General features: G+C 34.1%; 2 protein-coding genes across 2 annotated transcripts; one reads left to right on the top strand and one right to left on the bottom strand.

The window, feature by feature from the left end:
- Positions 1-212: 212 nt before the first annotated feature.
- LOC118029847 (calcium-dependent protein kinase 28) lies at positions 213-6,476 on the top strand. Its single transcript, XM_035033793.2, has 12 exons — positions 213-819; positions 1,795-1,925; positions 2,133-2,174; positions 2,323-2,434; positions 2,522-2,600; positions 2,881-3,050; positions 3,614-3,740; positions 3,884-3,999; positions 4,093-4,200; positions 4,345-4,407; positions 5,194-5,367; positions 5,930-6,476. Exons 1-12 carry the CDS (start codon positions 436-438, stop codon positions 6,092-6,094), a joined length of 1,671 nt encoding a protein of 556 aa, XP_034889684.1. The 5' UTR covers positions 213-435; the 3' UTR covers positions 6,095-6,476.
- Positions 6,477-7,461: 985 nt separating this feature from the next.
- LOC118029848 (transcription factor bHLH121) lies at positions 7,462-10,308 on the bottom strand. The gene is made up of 6 exons (XM_035033794.2): positions 10,167-10,308; positions 9,886-10,053; positions 9,438-9,562; positions 8,776-8,903; positions 8,190-8,654; positions 7,462-8,116 (listed from the first exon to the last, which is right to left on the bottom strand). The coding sequence occupies exons 2-6, from the start codon at positions 10,020-10,022 to the stop codon at positions 8,012-8,014; spliced, it is 960 nt and encodes a 319-aa protein (XP_034889685.1). The 5' UTR covers positions 10,023-10,053; positions 10,167-10,308; the 3' UTR covers positions 7,462-8,011.
- Positions 10,309-16,066: the final 5,758 nt, after the last annotated feature.

The following is a 16,066-nucleotide window of genomic DNA, read 5'->3' as shown; positions in this document are numbered from 1 at the left end:
ATATTTCATATATTAAATAGCATAACTCTATATATATTGGTGGGCGAATACGAATATATATATATATTGCCATCCCTCCTTCAACTAAAATAACAGAATTTTCAAAAATACAGTTCCGTCCATAAAGATGAAATGACGAAAAGAGAAAGAAAACAAACAAAACGAACAGTTTGCCTTCTCTCTTTTATTATTTCAAAAAACAATAAAAATAAAAATTAAATAAAAATAAAGAGTCTCTTTTGACCACCTCCACGGTTCCACGCTCCCCTCTCTTTCTTCTCTTCTTCCTCCTACCTTCTCTTTCCTTTCTCCTGGAAAATCATGCATTTTCATCTATCATCTGTCAAGCCCGCTATTTATTTTCGCCCTTCGCATCATCTCTCAATAAAGTCTTGAACTTTGCAGATGAATTAAAGTAAAATTCAATACAAAATCATGGGTGCTTGTTTTTCTACCATCAAAGTTAGTGGTTCTAACAGCAACAACAACGTTAATCACAGCAGAAAAGAACCCACCAAGCCACAAACAAAGACAACAAAAGCAACAACAGCAACAAGGAAAAAGCAAGAAGTTGTGCATCATCATCAGAATAATAAGAACGTAAACAATGAGGCAGAAAAGAAGCTAAAGGTCAAAGAGAAGCAAAGTAGCAAGGCGATCCCTTGTGGGAAAAGAACAGATTTTGGTTATGATAAAGATTTTGACATGAGATATACAATTGGCAAATTGCTGGGTCATGGTCAATTTGGTTATACATATGTTGCTATTGATAAGGCTAGTGGAGATCGAGTTGCTGTCAAGAAAATTGAGAAAAACAAGGTATTTTTTTTGGTTTTCCTCATCACTTCGTGAGCTGGGGTTGTTTTTTTTGGAGGATAAAAATTAAGATTCTTTCGCGGTTGCTGTTAATGTTAATGGTGGTTTTATTGATCAGTTGAAGATTCTGAGAAGATCTTATAAAGGGGTTTTTGCTTCTTATAGATAAGTTCTCTAATTTGCGTTTAAAATCATGGTAGACCCAACCTTTTCCCTTCTGTTTCAAAAATCCCCCCGCCCCTCTGTTTTTTTCTTCATCTTTTAAGTGCTTCAGAAACTGTTGCATCGGGGAATTCGCTTCGCATAATGTTCGTTGACTTGTAGGATCCTAGTTTTGCAACCTAGGGATGTTATTATGTTAGGTGCTAGGACAAACAGTATGCAATTATTGCAAGTTTGGTTTTGGTGAATACTTAGCATTGTTTTGCTAAGGATGATTCGCCTATCAAATAGTGAAATTCTGGTCTTCTCCAATATTGGTTGAAGAGTGCAGGTTTGAGAATATTGCATTAGATTGTGATTCACTTGTTTTTTATCATTCAGAATCTGCTTTCTCTTTTTTCCTATCGAAGAAAGCAGAAAAGAACGTTGGTGGATAAGAATGTTCTTACTGCTTCATATCCTTCACATAAAGTTATTTTATCTATGCTTTTCAAATGGAAAGCTTCAATTGTGTTCTTTGGTAGCTTTGTTCCATTCAATCATCTTAATTTTCCTCTTCCAAATTACTAGGTGAGCAGTAATGTTTCGTTTCCTTCTCCAGTTAGATAAAATGGAAATTTTAGCCATTAGCAATTCGGGTTAGACTAAATAAACGTTGACTACTGAAAGCTTGAAAGTTTTAAGATGGATAAAGTATTATCATTCTCCATCTCTCAGAAAAAAAAATCGTTTATGTTTTTTTATTTTTATTTTATTTTACAGTAGATGTTGAGAACTTCTTACCTACGTAAAATTAATACTTGGCTTTGCTGGTAGATGGTTCTTCCTATTGCGGTAGAGGATGTTAAACGGGAGGTCAAGATATTGCGAGAACTCACAGGCCACGAGAACGTAGTTCAGTTTTATAATGCATTAGAGGATGATTCTTATGTATATATTGTTATGGAGTAAGTTTTATATTCACTGGATCTTTTCTGACTATACCATTCACATTTTACGTTGTTGCTTTTGTAATTGTATCTACTCGCATTTCTACTTATTGTCCATCATGTTTCCCCCCCCCTGAAGAGTGCTTTTTACTTTTAATCTTCACTTGCTATGCTCACAGTTTTCTTTCACTAATATTGTCAATGTTTTATGTTGTCTTTTACCAGGTTATGTGAAGGTGGAGAATTGCTAGATCGGATATTGTCAAAGTAAGAAATCTTTGTTCATGTTCTGTAATATTGGTTAAATTTATTTGAAAATAGTGGCACTCAGTATAATACCTAAAAAAAATACCATTTTCAGTAGAATTATTTTTTGCAACGTTCAGCTTACAGCTGCTTGATTTTCTTCAACCAGGAAGGACAGTCGTTACACTGAGAAAGATGCAGCAGTGGTTGTGCGACAGATGCTCAAAGTTGCAGCTGAATGTCATTTACATGGCTTGGTGCACCGCGACATGAAGCCTGAGGTATCGCCAAGTTTATCAGCATGGATATTAACTTATTTGTAGAATCATGCTTCTTGAGAATGACTACCTTTTATTCCTTGCCTGTAGAATTTTCTTTTCAAGTCAGCCAAGGGGGACTCACCTCTGAAAGCGACAGATTTTGGTTTGTCTGACTTCATAAAACCAGGTGAGTCATATTTTCATCATGCGAAGATCTTACTTATGCTCATATGCATGATGTCTACAAAAATAGAGAAGGAAGGAAGAAAAAATACTTATACTTGCTAAGAACTTACATAATGTGAGCTGGGCTGACCAGATCAGGCTGATTCCAAAAGCTCTACATTTTAGTTTTACTTGACCAATGAGAGTGGAGTACTCTTGCCAACCAGTGTTTAGCATTTGATTTCTAGCATTTCTTTTGGAACCCATAGATCATTTATATTATACGATCGGATGGAATGCAGGCAGGAAGTTTCAAGATATTGTTGGCAGTGCCTACTACGTTGCACCTGAAGTATTAAAACGCAAGTCTGGACCTGAATCAGATGTCTGGAGTATTGGTGTGATCACATACATTTTGCTATGTGGGAGGCGTCCATTTTGGGATAAGACTGAGGATGGTATATTTAAGGAGGTGCAGTACCATTTTAACTTTTTGACAAGGCTTTTTTCATTCCTGATTCCTACCTGTCTCTTGTTCTAGCCATTGTAATTAGACAGACAATGGATATGCTAGAGCATTTAGTTTCTGTTATATTCATTTTTTGAAAATGTTTCTTACACTCAATACTTGATATTGGGACATATTTGATATATGATTGTGTGGGAATGGCACAAAAGGATCCATATAGCCAAACCCCAACTAGTTTGGGACTGAGGCTTGGTTGTTTTTTTGTTGCTTACATGTCAATAACCTTCCACAACACTGTACTTTTATTTACATTAAGTTCTGTAATTACTTTAAACCCTAGTCAGTTCATTTTCCAAACACAAAGTAGCCAAAATATCCCATCCTCAATTGTGTTGTCATCACAGTTTTCCAAATAAACATATCCTTCTAATAATGGGTTCTAGCAAGACCTTTTTTGCATAGTGGCTCCCTTTGAATTCCCACTTAATTCAATCACCACATGTTGGATACTTTTTCATAATTAATGTTAGCTTGTTCTTCAAAATTCTAATAACTGATGAATGCAGGTTTTAAAGAACAAGCCTGATTTTCGCCGTAAACCATGGCCTACCATTAGCACTAGTGCAAAAGATTTTGTGAATAAGTTACTGGTGAAGGATCCTCGGGCAAGACTTACTGCTGCTCAAGCTCTATGTATGTGTCAGCTTATGGAAGAAATAAATGCTTGATTGTTATGATCTATTATAATTAGATGCATGTGTTGTTTGGTTCTAAAAGAAATCTGTCATCTTTTTTCTTGCTTAAAGAGTTGATTTCTTGGTTTTCAACTTTTCCAGCACACCCATGGGTCAGAGAAGGAGGAGTTGCATCTGAGATTCCTATTGACATATCTGTCCTCAGTAACATGCGACAATTTGTGAAGTACAGTCGTTTGAAGCAGTTTGCTCTAAGGGTAAAACAAGCTTTGTTTTTGTAGGATTGTTCAAATGAAAAAGATGGTTCCTTTCATTTTTTTTTTTATATTTTATGGATTGATATTTTGCAGGCATTGGCAAGCACGATTGATGAAGAGGAACTAGCTGATCTTAAGGATCAATTTGATGCCATTGATGTGGATAAAAATGGCGCTATTAGTCTTGAAGAAATGAGACAGGTAGTTTTCTTTTTACCAAACCTGTTACATGTTTCCTTGCTATTGAAACCTAAAATTTCATTCTATGCATTCTGTGCTCAATGAGATACATTTCCATGTGTATGGTTTCTGCATTTTTTTGTAACGATGATGGTTTCAATGCAGGCCCTTGCTAAAGATCTTCCTTGGAAATTGAAAGAATATCGTGTCTTGGAAATTGTTCAAGCGGTAAGTGTGAATTTCATTTCTTCTGAATAGTTTCCGACCCCAAAGTAAAAAAGATGGAATTGAGACTTGAATTTGTTGGTGGAAGCCTTCTTATTTCCCTGTGCTGGTCATTTCTATTTTTCTGCTGTATGAAGTGAGTAATGTAAGATGCATTTTGTCTTTTTAGCGAGGAACATTTTTTCTGGCCATGGAATATAACATTTTTGGCTTTTAAAAGAGGTGTAGGAAGCTCCTAAAACTTGGCAACCACTGGTTCCCTGCTTGTCTAAGTCTCTCATGCAACCAGGCTTAGTTATCATAATGTCTACAAGTACTTCTGATGAACATTTTCTTCTAGTGGTCATTTGTTCTAATGTTTCTCCATTCCCAATTTTTGTTTTTCATGGTGACCAAGATGACATTACCCCACCCTTCTTTCATCTTGCTTCTGAATTCTGTTTGAGATGGAGGATCCACCAAGGTTTTCAGATATTCCAATATTTATACTATTTATAATATGCATTAGATATTAGCTATTTATTTTATTTAAATCATTTCCTTAGAGACTCTTAAGATTCCTTTGGTGCTTGTATGTGAAGCACCTATTCATGTGTTTTGGAGTGGTCTTTGGTGTCATATAAAAGCTGTGCTTCCTCTCTCTATTGCATGTCCCTTTTCTTATTTTTCTTCTCCTCTTATCTAATCTCTGCTCTTTCATCCTGTCATGCCCGCCCAAAATCTTTTTTTGCTCTTCATCAGTTTTGCTTGTTTTGGAACCTGATGGGGTTATTTATATGTTTGATGCAGATTGACAGTAACACAGATGGACTAGTAGATTTCACCGAGTTTGTTGCAGCTGCTCTGCATGTCCATCAGTTGCAGGAACACAACTCTGAGAAGTGGCAGCTGCGGTCACAGGCTGCTTTTGAGAAATTTGATATTGACAGAGACGGATATATAACTCCAGAAGAACTTAGAATGGTCAGTGTTATTACTCTGCTTTAAATATCCTAATTCTTCATATCCCTTCCTTACTTAAAACTGAAAACAGAAATGAATAAGAAAAATGTACAGAATTGCTGAGTGAAGGTTCTTATACTTCATGTTTAATTTAAGTGACTGTTCTTGTTTAAAATGCCAACTCGTTAAGTGTTCCATCAATGTAGTTCCATTGGCAAAATTAAGCTAAATATTTATTTGATGGCCTAAAAGAACTTTTTAGCTGTTGAAGAAATAGTTTCATTGAGTTTTGGAACAGAATTTATTTGGTGGGAACTGTTAAATAATGCCTGATGTTAGTCCATGCATTCATCCTTTTATTTTTGATGCATCACACTTTTTGACATGCGCTTACTATGCCATGCCAAAGTCTCCTTGATCATGTGTACTACTAGCATTTCACCTCTAAGAAATTCTAGATGGTATCGGAGCTCGTAGTTCACTTTGTGCTTTCTGAAGGACAAGGGTTGGATTGTTGCGACTAGCATTACTTTTCGTGTTTCAGCTTTAATTGCTCAAGTGATTTTGCTTTATTGCCTTGCAGCATACGGGCTTGAGAGGTTCTATTGACCCACTTCTTGAGGAGGCTGACATTGACAAGGATGGTAAAATAAGCCTTTCAGAATTCCGTAGACTTCTAAGAACTGCTAGCATGAGCTCGCGAAATGTGCCAAGCCCATCTGGCCATCGTAAATCTCATAAAATATAGATAAGAATTGGAGTTTTAAAGACTGAGACTAGCGAACAAGCTAGAAAAGTGGATCTCCTTTTCGCGGAAGCTGCCCTTCTAGATTATATCACGCCAATTTCTCAAAAACCATCCCACCAGGCTCATCTCTTTCTGAAACTCAAGTCATCAATGGTAGAATTCTTCTTATAACTCGTGTATATTAAAAGATGTAGTGCGTTGAACAGAGAGAGAGGTGAGAGGTGTTGGTTATAGAGTTGGAACTTTTCCCGGAGGATGGCTCCATGGACGTTATACTAGTCTACATTCTTTTGTGAGTGTGGGGGTCCCCCTTGCGGGTGCCCTCTTCAAATTGTAACGTGTAATGCAAGTAACGTATCAATGAAAGGTTGGTGTTTGGGAATTCTGTGCGTGCCCATCTTCTTTACCCTTCTCATTTGGCAGCTGATGCTTATCCCTATTGATTGGAACAATAGTGCTTGAAGTTAAAAGTGCTTATTGAAAGTGGAAACTGGGGGGAGGGGGGTGTTCTTCTTTAAGTGAAGTCACGTTAAATTTTAGACAGTATCCCAATTTTTGGTATTCATGAATACTGAACCTTCAGTTTTACTTCTCTATATCTCGCAATTTATACTTAGAATCTAGTAATGACGAGTTAGTAACGTCAGGTTAATTAAGATTCCCCCTGATAGAGGCATGTAAGGGAGGTATTAGAGTGTGGATATCAAAATATGATTCTCTCAAGAGTCACATGGACTGCAGAGTGCGAAACAGACAGAATGCATAAATCCACGCAATGCGTATAATATGCTTAAGCTGATGAAAGTATTGTTTTCAGAATTTGAGCTCTTGGCTATAATGATATAAAGAGAGATTACTAGGCTAAATAAAAAGAAAAAAAACTGCACTTTCTTTCTCCATTGCATGTCTCTTTTCTCATTTTATGATTTGCTGAAACTTGCTTATGATTTCTTTTGAAATCGTTTCACACGCCTGGCTCCCCTTCAGCAACCACTGGCTTTGGCTTTTGAATGGTAAAACCCAGATGCATCTAGACCAGTCATGAAAGAAAATTCACCAAGGGCAGGTTGCTTCACCCCCGACATTATTTATGTTATTCGTACTCTTGCAGGCGGTGAATGCTTAACTGGGAATTTCACTCTTCTTTCATAGATTGTCGAATGTGAGACTCCAGTCTTTTCACTCTTCTTTCTATCGAGACGCTTGAAACCTTCCTTTTGAAATGATTGCAACAACCTACTAACCTAGATACATGCTGCCTGCATGATAAATTGCAGTGGAAATGGTTATAGCCATGTCGCCAAACTCAAATAATTCTAGCATACGATCCATTAGAGTTGTGCTCACTGAGGCATTTTTCATTGCCATTGTAAAAGCAACAAAATAACAGATTAATTTCAACTGTGAAAGGCTGTGATGCTACATAAAAAGGAACTTACAACAGAAAGGGATGTTTACAACTAAACTGGCTAACCAGTGAAAGTATCAAGCATTTTGCAGTGATAATTTACAGTTTTCTCCACCTGTATAAATTGCTCTTATATTGATCAGCAGGCACCTAAAAAAATATCAGACAAACCTTAAGCTTTATGTCAGTAAGTCAAGAACCAGATCAGAATTCTACAGAAGTAGACTAAGTAAAATGGAGTACGGTGCACCCTCTTCCAGGCCCTTCTGTTGCCGCAGATAACCAGGTTGTTACCCCAAAACTCCACTATAACCATAAAGCATGCTGCTTCCATGTTGAAGCTGTTAGAAATGATCTCATGCTTATCAGGCTAAAGCTCAAATCAAGGAAATTATTATCCAAGTGTCACGAGAAACACATAATATCTTCACAGTCAGCACTTAGAAAGCTCTGAAGGCGCAAACAACTGGCAACCTCAGTTATTAGGTTTTGGGACATCTCCCATGCTGTTAGAGGAGCATCCCTGAAGATGATGAGCACGAGGAGTTAACATTTGTAATAATTCTTTCCTTTCTTTGACATTGCTTGCCTTTCTTTTCTCCAGATGATATATCCTGCACAAATGCTTGAAATCAGTTTTGTGTCTTCATGTGCCAAGAATTAATGCCTAATAACTTCAGAGTAGACCTGTTGTGCTGATGATCCAGGCATTTTAAGTTCAAGGTCAGTTGCAACATCAGAAGAATCGTTGCATCTTTCTTTATTTCTGCTCCCCTGGTGATCTGTTGACTTGGTTCTCGAATCCTGTTTGCTTGAAAATTGGGAACCAGAAGCATACTGAGCAGGTGGCAGATCATTTGGGTGATTTGCAGCTGGGTATGGAATAAATGTTGAACAAGGACTAGCAATGGCACCGGGATTCTGGTTTTCAAAGAAGACAAATGGCTGCAATGACGGGTGCATGGAAATTGGGCCTGGAGAGACAGGTACAGGAACCGGATAAGAATAAGGAGGAGGAACTACAACAGAAGGATCAACAGCAGCCCATGGGAACATAGCCCTTGTTCTTTGATGATACTGGGCATTTAAATTTTCAGTATCAGCTTTCAAAGATGCCTTCTCTTCTCTGAGCTCATTTTTTTCCTGCATTAGCTGCATAAAATATATTTTCATCAAGCCTGCATTAGTTAATTCTTCTTAGCATTCAATTACATGAGGAATCATACAGGCATAAAGCATAACAACCATTAGGGACAAACTAAAAAAAAACCACCTCATGGGTTTCTTCTGAGAGTGTCGCACACTCAGCCTTTAGTCTGTTCACTTCAGCTGTTAGATCCTTCAGCACTTGAATTGTGTCTGTCAAAATGGTTGCCTTGTCATTCTTTGGCCTATCTGGGTCTGCATGCAAATGTAAATAAGTAAATAGTTAAAATCAAGCACTTTCACATTCTCCAAAAAAAAAAAAAAAAAGTGCATATGAGAAGAGAAGGCATCTTTGAAAGCTGATACTGTGAGTGGTGAAACTATACTATTTATTCACATTTGTTTGCCAAGCCAATAATTTCTCAAAAAGGAAACCAGCTTATGGAGGTGGATGCATCAACAGGTTAACAGCCTAACACACACACACACACATACCCCTCTAAAGTAAATCAATTGAATATTATCAGAACTAGAAGTCCAGTAATTCAATGGTGAGTAGTACGCAGTTTGAGTTCATGCAAGAGATGAACCATTAAATCATAAAGACAATATCAATCATATACATCCATTAACAAAATGTATCATATTATACAGAAATAACTAGGCTTCCCTTTTCCAATTTTTTAACTCAATTGGGACAGTGAGAGGCAACATGTTCAATTGGCAGCACAAAAGGAGTGCATTCGAGCATGAAGGTACTAATAACCAAGAATAGCAGCAAATTATTACCTAGTGTGGTACCCAATTCAAGAAACTGCTCATTAAGATTATCCCTCCTCAATTTTTCACGGTCTGCCTTTTGAACTTTTTTTGCAACTGCAATTGGATATTTCACATCCACTTCTTGCCTCTGCCTGCCAAAAAAAAAGGTGATACCCCATAAGACAAAACAAAACCTCAAATACAAATAAGAATTTAAATCAAATCTGCACTTTAATAAGAAAAACTTGCAAACCATATTCAAACTCAATAACTTCCAATCACCACAAACAAAAGTCATGCTAAATTACTGTACAAGAAATGAACCTTCACCAAAATATATAGTTCAAAAACACCTAAAAAAGGAAACAAACTTCAACCAAAACTCAAAACTGAATCACAATACCACCAAATAGAATCAGTATCAGTCGTGTTAATTCTAGATTTGATTGCAAAAAAGAAAAAGAAAAACAAGAACCTGGGTTCAAGAGCTGAGTTCTGAAGACGAGTAGAAGAGCGAGGTGGGAATGAATGAATTGAATTTGAAGGAACCATATTGGTTGTTGCAGCAACGAAAGTTTGAGAGTAGTCATTTCTTGTGTTCCATTGATCCATTTATTCACTTGAAGTACCTGGCCTTCTTTGTCTATAGTTAATGAAAAGAAACAGAAATAATTAAAGGGGGCTAAATATTTGGTTAAAAGACTTGATCTAAGATTAAGAAGAGATATAATTGAAAAAGATTGCCACCACCATTACCAACAACAAATCAAAAAACAAACAAAGAACCCGTGCTTTCCACGAGGCAATAACGTCATGTGGCTGCCCATACACATACACATTCCAACCTAATGCTCTCTCTGTGTTTTTATTAATTATCGGACTGTAACTTTTGTTTCAGATGGATAGAGACAGGACATATAATAATAATTGCCAATGGCTTGTGCGGTCCACGCTCGCCAGGTTAAACGACATGTCGTAAGCTCAAACTCCAAAAAGAGGATGACCTCATTCTTCAGATATTTTCTCAGGCTGAAAATGATTGACTTATTAAGGAAAATTATCCTTTCGTTCGTTTGCAGCCGTAATAGGAAAAGCTATGCAAAAAAATAGTTAATTTCAGATACAGAAATACCTTATTGAAAAGAAATTTAGACTGCAAGTAAAATATTTTAATTTTGATATATAAGAATTGGGATCAATATTGTTTATATATATATATAGGAGTTATACTTTAGCCACGTGAGACTTGGATGCAATTATAAAATTTAAACTAATTTACAAAAACTATTCAAAACTTTTTTTAAAAAAAGGGGCACCGGATAGTAGTCAATTACTTTTATCAAATGAATTTTTTTTGGAGTTTTTAGATTATTAAAAATAAAATTTGATGGAATAAAATAACTCAAAAAATATTTTTAAAAAATAATACAATTTAAAAAGTCATATATATCATATATGACTCAAGAGTCACAAATATTATATGTAAATTTAAATGAAATTTAAAACCAGAGCCCCTTTTCTTCCCCTCTTCCCTTATCGAGATCATCGTCTCTCTCTCTTTAGCTACTGTGAGTCAAGCTTTTTCAAGCCAAAACCATTATCATTAATCACCACCACCACCATCACCACCCATATTCTACACTTAGAGGTATATTCAACACTTTTTTCTCTATCAATTTGATGTAATTTATGCTAATGTGTGTTAATTTTGATTCAAAAAATATTTGGGTTTAGAATCAAGGATTTTTTTTTATTAAAAAAATAGGTTTTATATATATATATATATATATAGGTTCATTAGATATAATTTGAGTTAGTAATTATGTTATTTTATAAAATAACAAATGATTTTGGGTTATTGTTGATTGTAAATTAAGGTTAGAGTTAGGGTTTATTTAGGTTAAATTATGAATTATATTGAATTAGATATAAAATAAGATAATTAGCTATGAAATACATGAATTGCGTTGATAATTTTGTTATAATTGTGAAATTTGAAGAATTTATGTTTTTTTCGATTAATTTGATGAATTCGAAGTCGGTTTTTAGATTTGTTTCGTCGATATATAATCAGCGGTTGCACTGAGTTATGTATTATATCAGTTAAACATGAGTTGATGAAGAGTTCCATGACTTAGTTTTTTCCAAAGCCTATTAAATATCATAAATATTGTTCGCGACACTTTATGAGTAGCTTTAACACTAAGTTTAAAAATGTTGCATAGAAAAATATATTGTATAAAATATGTACAAATCCTTCAAAACAGGAGTTGGACATTTTATATGAGGATCTGATGAAAAATGATGATGTGATCATAGCATGGCCAAAAGTTGAACCTAAAAAAAAAAGCACATTGTCATATGATTTTGGTGGTTGTCGTTATGACAATACGACGATGAATTTGTCAAAGATTTTTAATAATGTTTTGAGAACTATACATGACTTGCATGTATCAGCTATAATGCAAATAACTTTTTTAGATGTAATAAATAATTTGTAGAGCACATAGAAAAAGTTGGATAATTTTTAAGTCGTGATATATTATAGCCTCTAAAGGTCTTAGCTAAATTACTCGTTGATGCGTCAACTTCTACATCACACATGACAACTCTATTTGATCTTGGAATGAGGTTATTTTAGTATGTGACCCCCAGTAGCTAGTGTTATAAGAGAAGTCCAAGAAATGATTAACATCAATGAGCAACTTATACATATAGTAAATAAAAACTATATCAACAATCATGTTCATACCTAAGTGCATGTCACACTTTACAAAATATAGACTATGTGCAATTTGTTGATGATTTCTACTCCAACTTGTTGTACAAAAATGCATATAGTCCTCTTTTTCAACCTTTGCCTGATATGCCATTATGATATGCATATATTAATCTAGATGTATATGGATGTCCAACTAGATGACACACGAATAAGGTTTGAAGAAAATCCACTCATATACATAATGAGATGGATGCTAGAGAGGGGTACTCACTGAATAGACATGTCATATGTTGTCAAATGGGTCGTAATAGAAAAACTTTTAAAACTAGACAATGTATGTTGATAGCTGCATTTGTTTCAAATTATGTAAACTTAAAATATTGCTATTAGTTCAACTATATGGATATTAAATTATGTTGCAATGCTAATAATTTTTTATACAAAGCCTTGATGGAGGTATGGTTTGGACTAGAAGAGGTTTGTCTGCTTTTATAAGTGCTGACAGACAGGACCACCTAGTTATTGAGGCAGATCCAAATGATAACTCAATTCTATATGTAAGATCAACATCATTTCGATGATATTTGAAGTGACAAGGTCATATCTCTGGATTAATATCATTTTTAAATAACTATTTTAAATATTTTAATTGTTTAAATAACTAAATTACTTTATTTTCAAGGAGGTGATCTTGTAACACCTCAATAATATACATTGATGGAGTTGCATGAGCATGCTCACCTATTTGTTATCAAGGCAAGTTTTTATGAGATCAATCAGCTATGTGGCATACATCTTGACCACACATTAATTGTAGCTTTGGTTGAGCAAAGAAGGCGCAAGACACACTTTTCATCTACATCCATACTATAAAATGTCACCATGTTGATTGTCCTTCTGATAGATGGAGCCCCTATGACAAGATGCAGAGGGTTGATTGATAAAGATGCATTATATATATATTATTTATTAGGATGAGTGCCTCTAGTAAGTGCTTACAAGGGTGATTGCATTAAATTGACATGGTTGGATATAAATTTTAAAACTCCCTAGTAAATAGAACCACTTGGTTTTATATGCTTAGACATATATATTGCATATGTTTGGAGGTCTTATTTTCACGAGTATTGCAGGCAATGCAATACTCGTGTTCTTTCTGATGCTACTTGAGGACTTCTAGGCCATTCCTAATTATAGTTAGGGGGTCATGCTTGCTTATTTCTACTAACAACAATGTAAAGAATGTTTAAAGAATAAAAAATAAATTGCCAAGTGTCTACTATTTGTTCTAGTATACTAATTTAAATTATTTGATTGTTAGAATTAACTATATTTTAATTACTAACTTAGAACTGTCAATGTTAATTAATGTAGCTCTAATCATGGGAGTATATTGATATCGGATATCTACAGAGTTGGAGTAATAATATGTTGGACACTATCACTAAGAGGCCATTATCCATTTATTCTAGGTAATAATGAAATAAAATAAAATTTAATCAATATGTTATTTATATAAATTGAATGAAAAAATAATTTTTATGGCTTGACATGTTAGGATGGTGTGATGCTAAACATTTCAAAGTAAATCCCTCTCATGTCCACGAGTTATACCAGGATGAGTTGGACACCCATTAGGCACATCAGGTGCGAGCTACAAATTTATTGTATTTTTTTAAGTTTAATTTTTAATTTTTTGACTTGTTATTTAATATAAATCTTTCATATATTTTGATAAGTTATATGATGCCATGTTCCATTAACTTTACACTTTTAACTTTGCCTATATGTCATGATGAATCTAAGCTTTGGTTAACACAGGTCCCATTACATTGTTGACATGCATTGCCCATATCGGGAATGCAATAATTTGATGTATCTTAGCACATACCAGATTATGTTAATACTGATGATAAACTGTATATTATTAGTTAGGCTAAATGTGATAAGAATTGTTTAGTGATTTATGAATCTTACCTAGATATTTGGTATGCTAAAATGGATGGTATTTTTTAGGAGCAACATCCGACGATTGACGCAGATATCTACATGAGATGATACCTAACCATTAAACATCATTTTATTACACCTATCTAACTGTGTTTCCCTAGACATCCACACAACTCGATGTATTATACTCCTCGATATTTGAGATAGAATCAATTGATATGCAATATTGTTTTACATACAATAGTTATTAAATATTGTTAATGTTATTATATATGATGAGTACTAATTGCTTTTTAATGTATGTATATAGATCCATTACTTAGTGTGGGAGGCTCATAAAACAACAATGGCTATATGTGATGGTATCGATGAGATGAAATGTATTATGGACAACTCTACACTCAATTAATATCATGGTGTATTTTAAGAGAGTAAGGATGCTGAGTGTCTTGAAGCAACATTAGCAAAAGATAAAATTGTTTATCATGAGAGTGTTAAGGATGTTGGTTTGTCCTCGAGCATCCTAGGCCTGTTTACGAGTTAGGGTGATATTGGTGTTGAAACCTACATATACTTATTCTCGAGTTGGACGAGTTAGGGTGGTGGTGCAACTCCGTCCATGAGCATCCCTAATCCATCCACGAGCCGAGTGATATTGGTCCTCTTCACCCCTACATGGGTGCTATAAACCTATCCTCAAGGTGGACGATTTAAGGTGGAGCTCCAAACTTGTCCACAAGCACTTTAGACACTTCCATGAGTAGAGATGATTATTAGATATAGTTACATTAAATGTTATGAAAATTATAAATAGATGTAGTTAGTTTAATTTTAATAAAATATTATGTTATGTTAATTATTTGTATAATTTTGTTAATTATGATTGAAAATGTTATATGTTGTTTATGTGAATTGTGTTTTGAGGCTAGAAAAGTAGTTATTTAAATTGTAGTTTTTAAGGTAGGGAGTTAATGGCTTAGGGGGTGTTTGAGAGTGTGTGTAGATGTTGCTTTTTCAAAATGTTTTTTTGCTTAGAAATGCATCAAAATAATAAAATTTTTATTTTTTAAAATTTATTTTTGACATTAACATATTAAAAGTATCCAAAAACACTAAAAAATAATATTAATTTAAAGCAAAAAAAATTCAAATTTTGACAAAAATTAGGTTCAACCCAATTCCAAATGGATGTTATTTACGATAACATTAAGTCCATCAAGTGTGTTGGATCATTAAGTCTATTAAGAAAATATTTGTGCATTTATTTATCAAGTCGCAATTGTTATTTACGACACTCGAGTCACATATATTGAATGTGATACTCGAGTTGCATATATTATCTACTACTCGATCAAGTGTGTTGGATCGTCAAATATATTTTTGGCCATTGCTATTTACTAAAACAAATTTTACTGTGCTAAATTCTAAAAAAACTCTTTATAAATGGCAAAAAAATAAAAAAATAAAACTTAATACAGTATAAAGTTAGTAGTTAACGAGTATCAAAATTTGGCTAAGTTCTAAAAAACCTCTTTTATAATGGCCAGCACAATAAAAATGGTAACTTAAATACAATACAATGGCAATAGTCAACTTAAACACTTTCAATGCATGCATCATTTGCTTTCCTTTCATCTTAGTTTGGTAATGCATTTCAAAAAGTGGATAAAATTTGTAATTGTTTTTAATTTTTTTTATATTTATTCTAACATTAAAAATATTTTTTAAATAAAAAAAATATTATTTTAATACATATTCAAGTAAAACACTTTAAAAAATAACTGTTGTTATACTCCTTATTACCCTACCCAATCATAATTCCACCAACTCTCCTTTTGTTCCTTTTTTTGTCTTCATAATCTTAATTAATAGTTACAAAATAGTATATTGTCCCGCACTTCGCAACAGATCAATATCAATATTTTTTTTAAATATAAAAAATATAAAAAGTCTAAAGAATGTTTTAAGCATTTTTGGTCTGACA

The sequence above is a fragment of the Populus alba genome, chromosome 5, assembly GCF_005239225.2.
Source record: "Populus alba chromosome 5, ASM523922v2, whole genome shotgun sequence".
NCBI lineage: Eukaryota > Viridiplantae > Streptophyta > Magnoliopsida > Malpighiales > Salicaceae > Populus > Populus alba.
The sequence above is the reverse complement of the archived record's forward strand: the minus strand, read 5'-3'. Positions and strand labels throughout refer to the sequence as shown.

Bases quoted from the DNA above. Each gene is read 5' to 3' on its own strand.
- LOC118029847 (XM_035033793.2), top strand. From the start codon at position 436: ATGGGTGCTTGTTTTTCTACCATCAAAGTTAGTGGTTCTAACAGCAAC. The intron at 2,601-2,880 runs GTGAGTCATATT...GATGGAATGCAG, and splicing joins GTCTGACTTCATAAAACCAG to GCAGGAAGTTTCAAGATATT. The intron at 4,201-4,344 runs GTAGTTTTCTTT...GTTTCAATGCAG, and splicing joins GTCTTGAAGAAATGAGACAG to GCCCTTGCTAAAGATCTTCC.
- LOC118029848 (XM_035033794.2), bottom strand. From the start codon at position 10,022: ATGGATCAATGGAACACAAGAAATGACTACTCTCAAACTTTCGTTGCT. The intron at 9,563-9,885 runs GTTCTTGTTTTT...TTTTTTTGGCAG, and splicing joins AACTCAGCTCTTGAACCCAG to GCAGAGGCAAGAAGTGGATG. The intron at 8,117-8,189 runs GTCTACTCTGAA...GCATTTGTGCAG, and splicing joins CTGGATCATCAGCACAACAG to GATATATCATCTGGAGAAAA.